Genomic DNA, 9599 nt, shown 5'->3' with positions numbered 1-9599 from the left:
TTGTCGGGGATGATGGAAGTTGTATTACAGCAGAATCTGAAGGGTCCCCCATCCCTAGATGAAAGCATTTCGGGATTTTGATTTTTTTTAAAAAAAAGATGACTAAGGGAGACTTTATAAAATTAGGTATGATAAGAAAAATTATGTAAAATGATGAGAAAATGTATGGTGTACAATCAATGAATTTGATTGCCAGGAAAGACATAGGAAAATATTTCACATAGCATATAATTTAGAGAATTTACTGCTACAAGATACAATATATGGTGGTGGCCACAAGCCTAGATGAGGGGTTAGGTGGATACAATAGGTTCCAATACAATCGGTTCCACAACAAAATTTTGTGTGATGTGCGCCAGCCAGCCAGCAAGTCATACCCTTTCCCAGAACATTCCATTCCTTTTCCTCAGCCCCCTTCCCACTTTTCCTTCCAGCAGACATTCTGCATCATATCACCACTGAACGTGCTCAGTCCTCATTGATTCCCCCCCCCAAAAAAGTTTTTTTGTTCCAAAAACCTTGGGACTCCATCAGGCCTGCTGAAAGCTTCCCTTCTGTGGATGAATGGCCCCCAAGTAGGGTTCCTCTTGCCTGTCCAATGCAAAGGTAAGTAGGGATAATTGAAGAGTGAAGCTGCTATGTTGAACCTGGGACTAGATGATCTGATTGATTCTTTCCAAATCTGACAAGGGAAGGATTGTAGCTCAGTGGTCGAGCATCTGCTTTGCATACAGTACAGATAGGTTCCAGGTTCAGTCTTTGCCATCTCCCCACAGGATTGTGAATGCCCTCGGACTGAAACCTCGGAGAGCCAGAGTGAACATTACTGAAGTATATGGACCCAAGAGTCTGATGCAGTACAAGGCAGCTTCCTAGGTTCCTATAATTTTTGTTGTTTGACTGGATGCATGTATTCATCCATATACATGACCTTAATGCTGGGGCCTGATCCTAAAGTGATCCTATAAATATGTCCTCTTGGTGGGGAGAAGCGAGAAATTATACAAATGGGAACTTTAAGACATTGGATACTACTGGCTGGGAGACTGTGATGCACATGTTTTGAAGGTCATTGTGGAGGAGAGGAGCACCCACCCACTTACATTAAGACCACCACCGATAGTGTATTATTTGGAGTACAGGTCAACAAGAGAAGGACTGAATGCAGTTGAACAAATCTCACCTTGCAGATGGGTTTCCTGGTGGATCTGGGGAGAAAACTTTGGAACAAAACTTAAGAGTAATTGAGAATGCTTCTATCCATGTCTTAAATTTGGAACCTGAATTCATCCCTCAAAAGACTTTTATGAGGTCACCATGTGCACATGCTTATTGACATCTTAAACTATGGGTGGCTCGTTCTGCATCTGTCTTGAAACATCTTAAAAGTACTGTGGTGTCACTCAAGTGTGTGTCTCACCCTGATAATCAGGAAGCTTCTGGGATATAACTAAAGCCTTGCTTTAACATTGTGGTTGAGTGGGAGAGGATATTAGTAGTCAGGCATTATAAGTTGGTCACTTGATTTTGAATACGTCATGCGTATGAGTATAATCATCCCTGATTGGTTGTATTCCTTATGCTAAGCAAAAAGAATTAGCACCGAAGTATCCTTTGCTGATGGACAGGGTGAAGCAAACAGACAATGGCTTCCTTCAAAGTCAACTTTGGAATGCATGGCTCATACAATATTTCAACTCGGAGCTTACTGGTTTCTGCTTTACTCTTCCAGCTCTCAGGATAAATGATACCAGACCTGTTCATGGTACAAACTCCTGGAATGAGTTTGAGGTACAAATCTACAACCCCATTGGTGCAACCAAAAGGAAAATGTCATAACACATGAGCAGGCCATGGATTGCAACCTCTGAGTATCTTGTCCCTTCTCATGAGGAAACTACCTTGAGATCCATACTATGGAACCACCTCTTTATAGAGGCTCCTCCCCTTTTCAATATGTGCCCAAATCCCTATCTGCTCCCAAGTGGCAGTTGTAAGAGCAAGTTGTGTTTATATTGGAACAAATGCAAGATGGGAATGGTCTACAGCACATACGGGGAACCTATGGTCCTCCAAATGTTGTCGGACTCTACTCCTTTTAGCCCCAGCCAGCATGGCCAATGGTCAGGGATGGTGGAAGTTGGAACGGTCCAACAACATGTGGAGGATCGCAGGTTATCCATCCTTGACACTGAGGATTGCTATGAATAGGTTGAAAAGCTTGACCAATCAGATGTGCTATCAACATATGTTGACACTGAGTATAGAAATAAATTATTGCTGAATTACATTATAAAGTCAGATTAGCTGACAGGGAGCTAGAAGTCAAATGAGCCGTGGCTTCTCCATTTCTACAAGTGCTTGGAAAACTGCATCCGGCAACTCCTCTGCGAAGTTATAGACTACAGCAATCATTCTACTCTCCATAGCCTCCGTGTTTCAATTGAATCTAGAATACAACCCAGTTTGAATTAGCTCTGTGCTAAAACCAGCTCAAAGTTTTCAACCTCTGTGAATAAGGCTTCCGTGTTTTTTTCGCTGCCTCTTTATCCAAGACATTTTAGAATTTCTTCATATTCTCAGTGGGCTTGGGTAGTGAGTGTGTTTTTCTTTCCATTAAACATGTCTGCCATCTCCCTGATCTGAACTCCCTGCCTCCATATTGCAGGAGATATTTCATGACATCATCCGCAAGCTTTGATGGAAGTATGTGAAGCCAGGGTGATTGGCCATTCAGTGCCTGAGATAGGAGCAGTCACTGGTTTTGTTTTTTTCTAAGTGAAGTCTTTTCTTTTACCTTAAACTTTCCACACTGATTTTTTTTTTAAAAAATAATACTACTGATTTTCAGCATTACAATGACATGAATGTACATTTATATACAGTATTCAAAACCAAACCAACCGAGCAATAAAATATTGAAACGACGACAATGGTTCTACTGCAGTTATTTCACACCAATGTTGGGGAGGATCGGGAGAGGGTAGTTGGAGGAAGAGGCATGTAGGTGTATTGGTTGCTTTATCTATATCATTCTCCCACACTGCATGAAATGATGTATAGAGCAGAGTCCCTCACTCTTGAAAAGGATCAGAGGCCTGAGCTCACCCAGTTGTCTGAGATTTGGGGCACAATTGACAGCTAGATGTCATGAGGTTTTCAGAGAATGGAGGCATCGGAAGACTGCGGAAGGAAGGAAATTCAAAAGTATCCTTGGCCATCTTGAACATAAGGTAAGCACATGAAAAACCCTGCACCCCAACCGCAAGAATGTCACCAAATGTTTCTCTCCTGTTTCAAAATAAAATGATGTTTCATAATAAAACGGACGTTTCTTACAAAGTGATGGAGAGTGGCTGAAAAATTGCAGAAGTAATTTTCAGCACAGCACTCATTTGAATGGCTGAATAGGCCATGGTGACTGGTGCCCATTGGGCAGAAAGGAATAGTAGGCGGGGTCAGATCCAATGACAGGCTGAGAACTAGTTCTATGCTTTGTCTCCATCCTCCTCTGTGCTGAGTCCCAAAAGGGCAATGCTGAGACTAAGGATGGAGAAAGCAGCAAGAAGGTAGGCAAGTTGGGACTGACCAAGGGTAGACTGAGGTTGACAGGGCACCACCCCTTTTGCCTCAATAGACCACCTTCACTGTGAATAGGGTGCACCAAGCACCCCTCTCCTCATGGACTAATCCTAGGAGTCCTCCCTGCCTTTGGCTGAATGCCGGCACAAACCATGCAGAGCAGAGAAGTCACAGCGTTCTCTAGGTGTGCATTGCTCCCCGCCCCTGATATCGCCCCTGATTTTTTTTGGGGACAGATCTTGTTGCAGTAATACTACGTATTTTGCCAGCAATCATAATTTGGCTGAGCTGATGCTCTTGTAATGTTTTGGTTAGAAATCAGACTAATGGCAAGTATGTGCTGCTTTCCTTTGTGGCGCTGCTGAACAGGTGGCCGTCCAAAGGGTCACTTTGTATATTTAGTATCTGAAACTTGATCGAGACCAAATCTGATTGGCTGCCCCAAGAACATCATAATTTAGGAGCTGATGCATCAGATGAATGCTGCTTTTGCCCAGCGTTTCTCAGGAGGGAGGACAGTTGGAGAGGCTTTGCTGCTAAGGAAATTTATTTAAATATTGCTGGTAAGTTCATTTTAAAAAATGTTTCATTTTCTATAGAATTTATCTTGGCCAACTAGCCGATTTGTCTCTTCAAAGACTTCATCGGGACTTCCATCAGAATAAGAGCTAATAAACATCTATTTTTCGAGCACCTGTTTATTCTTTTCAGTGAGGCAAGTCAAGAAGGATTGTATTGGATAAGGTTTTACTGAGGAGAGATGAGTTCCTGGCTGTGTAATCTGGGGATGGTAAAACATAGGGATTTGGTAGATTAATGTTCTCCTATTTAAGTAGCTCTTGTGTTTTATTTCCTCAGAATTTTGGCCATTTTTGTTGGTGAGACACCACTTATAAATCTTATTTTATTCTACCTTTACTGAAGAAAATTGGCACTAGGAAGGGACAGTTTCTAAAGAGCCTATATTTAACCCACAGTACTGGACTGCCACTTGCCTCAGAAGGAATTGCTGTTTAGCTAGCTAAACAAAACCAGCCTATCGCTCTGAGGTATTAGCTTACATGGCAAATATATTTGAACTAGGAAGCAGCTGTTGCAAACCTTCATGTCCTTGCCCGCGTTAGAAAGAGGGGCTGCAAGCCCAGGGCACCGCAGGGCCTGCTGAATTCACAGTTCTAATGAATTCATTCATTCATTTTATATTTCCCAGGTTTGAGAGGAAAAATACATAAAGAAAAGAGGCACAGAAGCAAACAATCCTTAAAGGCCAATGGTGGGAAGACGGAAGTTGACTTCATTAACTTAAGGTCATTTGAAATACATTGCTGAATTTGCACATGTGCTGAAATTAGACTTTTGTTAAAACAGCCTTGCAAGTAAGACCAAAAAAGTTATTTGTTCATAAAAACAACTGGCTGCCATTTATATTGATGTAAATGATGATGTGGCATTGATGGTCTGAAAGAAGGAAGCTGGCTGGGAAGAGAGAACTAACTATTCTAGTTCAGAAAAGCCGCCTTGACTGGTCACCTGCAGGCGACTCATATTTGCCCTTGGTGACTAGGCAGGAAGCTTTTTCTAAGCTTGTGTAACATTACTGGACAGGAGAATTCTCCACTCTTAAGGCCTACATCTCAAATCTTTAGCAAGCATACTTGACTTCAATTATTATTATTATTATTATTATTATTATTATTATTTATACCCCGCCCATCTGGTAACATCAAGTTCTGTGACACTTACTTTCTGGTTGCTGGAGAGAAAGTTCAAAGCATTATGGCTGTAATCCCACGGATCAGAACTGCATGTGATATTTCCACCCAGAAAAGATTAATGTGGATTAACCACTGCTGGTGTTTTGTCTTGTGCTGGTAGCCGCTGCCAGCAGAGAGGTGCCAATTGTTTCTCTCCTCCTATAAGCTCTTGCACAAGGTAACAGATGCGTGCCTGGGGATTGCTACGGGTGTGACTGAAAGTTTCCCACCAGTTCTTCAAAATAGAATCACATTTGTGCTCTGTTTGGCCAAAAACCTACTTCATAAGAGCATCTAACTTATTTTGCATGTCACAAATGTCCTAGTCACAGAAGAAAATAGACACAATTTGGAATTCACTTAGTTAGCTCCACATACTTGCTTACTGACGTTCTAATAGATTAGAAGTAAGCACTAGGCGAATCCTCCAGTTTGGACACCAAAAATCCAGTGTGACATGAAACTCTTTGGGTGACCTTGGGCCTAACTAACTAGAACAGTGAAATTCTGTTGCTGACTTATATAGCAGCCCTCTTGAGTGAAGAGGGCAGTGGCATCAAACCACTAGTCGCATCCTGGTGTCTTCACACTCACAGGAGACTTTTGAAAATTGAGTGAGAAGATCTGAAGTAAGCTTTTCGTTATATTCAACTGAATCCAGTTAAAAGCTTTGATGTGACTGGGAATCCTGCATTATCAGGGTTCCTTACTGTGTTGGAGGTTTCTAAGTGCACTTATCTCTATGTGCTTAGAACTCCTCTTTGAATCTTTCTGTCCAGTGTTGAGGTGCAGCACACAGGATGCAGGTTGGGGTGCATGTCCCCTACATACCCCTTCTCCATCCCATGTTGCTTGTTCTCTTGAAGTGAAAGGTAACTTTCATAATTCAACTTAGTAGCATCAGAAATATGCAATGCTGATTTATGGAAAAAGGACAGAGTTTCAACAATTAAAAATTGGTTGCCTAGAGTTGGGGTGGGCAGACTTCAGGCATATGAGGTCCACTGTGTGTTGGGGTTGTTTGTTTTTTTACTAGAACCCAAGATCTACCAGCCATATGCAAAAGATATAGGGTGGGATTAAACTAATGAGTTGTGTCAGTGGAAGCCTTGTGCAAGGACTTCTGCTTGCACAGTGGGGCTTCCTTCCCCTGCACCCGCAAAATTGAGAGAACCCTTGGAACAGTGTGTAGGGGGAAAGAGAAGGGGGGTTGTTCTGTCTGGCAAGCCAAAATGCTTGCCTTGATGGAACAATCGCCTTAGCACGGTGTTGAATTCCTCCCATGTTGTTCAAATGAAAGAACAGAGCGTACATTCTAAGCCTAGGAATTTGCTTTCAGTACCAAAACCAAACTGAGCTCACAGTCCTTTTGCACAAAAGCCCCCTGCTGATGAGCTTTCTTCATTTCAGGCACCTCATTTTTTGTGGGGGGGGGGGGAACTCACTTTGTTATTGCTGTTGTTGAACCATTGTGTATTTAAAAAAACCCATTGCCGATCTACTACAAATCACCCAGAGATCTACCTGATATGCTTTCTGCCCAGTGCTGGTATAGACTATGTGATATAGCTATAATTGAGAAAATTATATAAAAGGAAGGACTAAGGCAATCCAGTGTCTAATTTTAAAACCAATTATGTTCTTTTATATAGTTTTGGAAAGACAGTTGGTAATTGTATGGTTTGGAAACTAAGTAGAAAGATGCTTTGCAATATTGGGTTGCAGTCAACCAAGTTCTGCTCAAAGGAGACCAACTGAAATTAATGGACCTAAACTTATCACGCCCATTCATTTTAATGGGTCCGCTATGAGTAGAACTAACATGGGATCCAACTAGTAACTTTTTTTGGCAATGATACCATATTTTCATCTTCCTCTTTCTCTCTCTCATAAGATACTGTATATTTATATTAGTATGATATTTTAACAGCATAACAAAATCCATGCATATCCTAGTTTTGGATGGTATCCAACTAACAAGTCTCATCAGGCAAGGATTTACACTTGTGCAATGGAGCTTTCCCCTCTCCTCATCCTGTGCGTGCCCTGTAAATCTGTTCTGGGGGGTTGGGGAAACCCCTCAAAGAGATTTAGAGGGTGTGCAAGAGGAGGAGAGGGGGGCAGGGGTAAATCCTTGTGCTGATGGGTATATTAATTGGATGCCTCCCTTTGATTGCTATTGCTCTGTGGCATTGAGTTCATTGCGCTGATGTTCATTTTTCTACCTCTCTTGTGGCCAGCGAGTAGGGGGAAAAACACTCTGCAAAGATGGAAGAAGAAGAATATGAGGAGGTTGTAGAGGTAAGACCCCAAACATTTTGACTTCCTGAATTCTTTTGTCTCGAGAAATGTGGGTTAAGTTATTGCTTAGACTGAGGAAGCACCAACAACTAATAGCAAGTCAGGAACCTGAGATTACTGCTTCTAAAATGTGACTGACTCCAGATTCAGTATCCTGACTGGCCATTTTTAGAAATATATATCTGTATACTGACCTCTTCCAGCTGGGAAGAAAATGCAGCATGAGAAGAAAATAATGGCAGTGGTGCCCATCTTTATTCCCTCACCAAGCCTTAGCCTTCAATCTGAGTTAAATATTTGGAAAAGTTCTGTGTAGTTGATCATGGTATTCCCATTATTTAATGATATTATTATTGAACAAAATGGACATTAAGGTCAGTGATCCAGTTTGGCCATGGCTATTTGTTCATAGGCAGGATCCTGGATCTTTATGTAGCTTTTTAAAATCAAGTCCCAGCCATGAGTTGCAAACAACACCCATATGCAAACTCCTTGTAATCACTGGGTTTTCTCAATGGGTGTGTTTGGGAAAGGAAACATAGTTCAGAGGTAGAGCATGTGCTTAGCATGTGCAAGGTTCAACGCCTCTCCAGGTAATACTCTTATCTTAAACCCTAGAGAAACCACAGCTAGCTAGCGTAGACAATAAATGAGCTCAATGGGGCCAATAGGCCAAGACAGCTTCCTATGTGGTTTTGACTCAATGTCATCTAATACATACGAGCCATGACCACTACCCACACTGTGCCAACAACTGGGGGTTGAAGCTCACTGTACCTATTGACTATGTTGTATAAAGGTTTTATAGGGTTGTGTCCAACTGTGTTATATTCAAAGTAGACCCATCAAAATCAATGGGCATGAGTAACTTAAGTTCATTTATTTCATTGTGTCTACTCTGCATATGGCTTACATACATGCCAGTCAATTCTGCTGTAATACAATTATCTATTGTATGTTATCGATGACAAGTGTCACAATCAAGGGTATCTTTGCCCATAATATTTTCCTTGGTTGCGGTGGCAAAAGCTGTCCTATTTTTTCGCATATTCATACCTACCATGTCATAATATCTGGTATTGATGTCTGTTCTCTCATCACTGTGTGTTTCTCATTAGACTAATAATTGTTCTCTATTTCACAGTGTCATTTGTAATTGACTTTGAATTGTGCCTATGTGGGCTTCTTTCTCCAGATGTCTGTCTGTCTTTTTTCCTATCTTTCTTGAGATATTCATAGCTGGACTAAAACATTGTAAATAAAATGGCAACAATTGCATCTGGTATTAGTTTTAAGCTGCACAGCCCTTTCCAGAAACATTAAAAATAGCTCTGGTCTTCATCATTGCTTGCCAGTTACACATTACTCTCATGTTTTAACTCAGGGCAAAACAGATTCATGTTCAGAAACAAATTTAACATATTGCTGAGCAATGAAGCATTTGCTCTCAAGGAGCCAAAATCCAAGGGCATATCATGGATGATTCTTTGCTTGAACATTTCGTTTGGGACATCTGGCTCTACTGGTTTATGCAGAACCTGTAGGTCAGAGATAGGAAACCTTTCTTCTTAGTAAAGGGCCTATGCTACCAATCTGAAGTTGGCCAGTAGACCACACGGGAAAACGTATGGTTGTGCTCCTATGATGGCACACACATAGTTTCTCACGAGCTCTCTGACAACTACATGCACATCTGCTTATGAATGTGCATACCTATGCATATATTCTCATTTATAAATAGAATTAGTACAGCATTCCTGCAGGCGCATGCATGCACAGTGAAGCTCTCTTCCCTCTCTCCATCTACATTCTCTTTTACTGCCAAGTACCATTGGCAGGCTATGAAGAAAAAGCCAGGGGGAGAATTCTCTCCGTCTGTTCTTGTAACCCACCCAGGCACACGATGGCATTTGCAGCTTGGGAAACAAGCACATTTTTTTCTTCTGGAACAAAGTTATTTGC

At 41.5% G+C, this 9599-nt stretch overlaps 1 protein-coding gene and 1 long non-coding RNA gene across 51 annotated transcripts in view; both read left to right on the top strand.

Moving 5' to 3' along the window:
• The first annotated feature begins 503 nt into the window (after positions 1–503).
• LOC117055465 lies at positions 504–2825 on the top strand. The gene is made up of 2 exons (XR_004427639.1): positions 504–606; positions 2669–2825. It is a non-coding gene; the product is annotated as an uncharacterized LOC117055465 (long non-coding RNA).
• Positions 2826–4013: 1188 nt separating this feature from the next.
• The window catches only part of NEB (nebulin), a 158039-nt gene continuing 152453 nt past the window's right edge, over positions 4014–9599 (top strand). For 48 of the 50 annotated variants that reach the window (XM_033164977.1, XM_033164985.1, XM_033164970.1 and 45 more), the window contains exons 1-3: positions 4014–4145; positions 4793–4889; positions 7577–7637. In XM_033164977.1, coding sequence (XP_033020868.1) covers positions 7605–7637 — 33 coding nt within the window. In that variant the 5' untranslated portion in view covers positions 4014–4145; positions 4793–4889; positions 7577–7604. The remainder of the gene's footprint in view (positions 4146–4792; positions 4890–7576; positions 7638–9599) is intronic. The other 2 variants (XM_033164634.1, XM_033164642.1) reach the window with 2 other exon arrangements.

The sequence above is a fragment of the Lacerta agilis genome, chromosome 1 (assembly GCF_009819535.1).
Source record: "Lacerta agilis isolate rLacAgi1 chromosome 1, rLacAgi1.pri, whole genome shotgun sequence".
Taxonomy (NCBI): Eukaryota; Metazoa; Chordata; class Lepidosauria; order Squamata; family Lacertidae; genus Lacerta; species Lacerta agilis.
The sequence above is the reverse complement of the archived record's forward strand: the minus strand, read 5'-3'. Positions and strand labels throughout refer to the sequence as shown.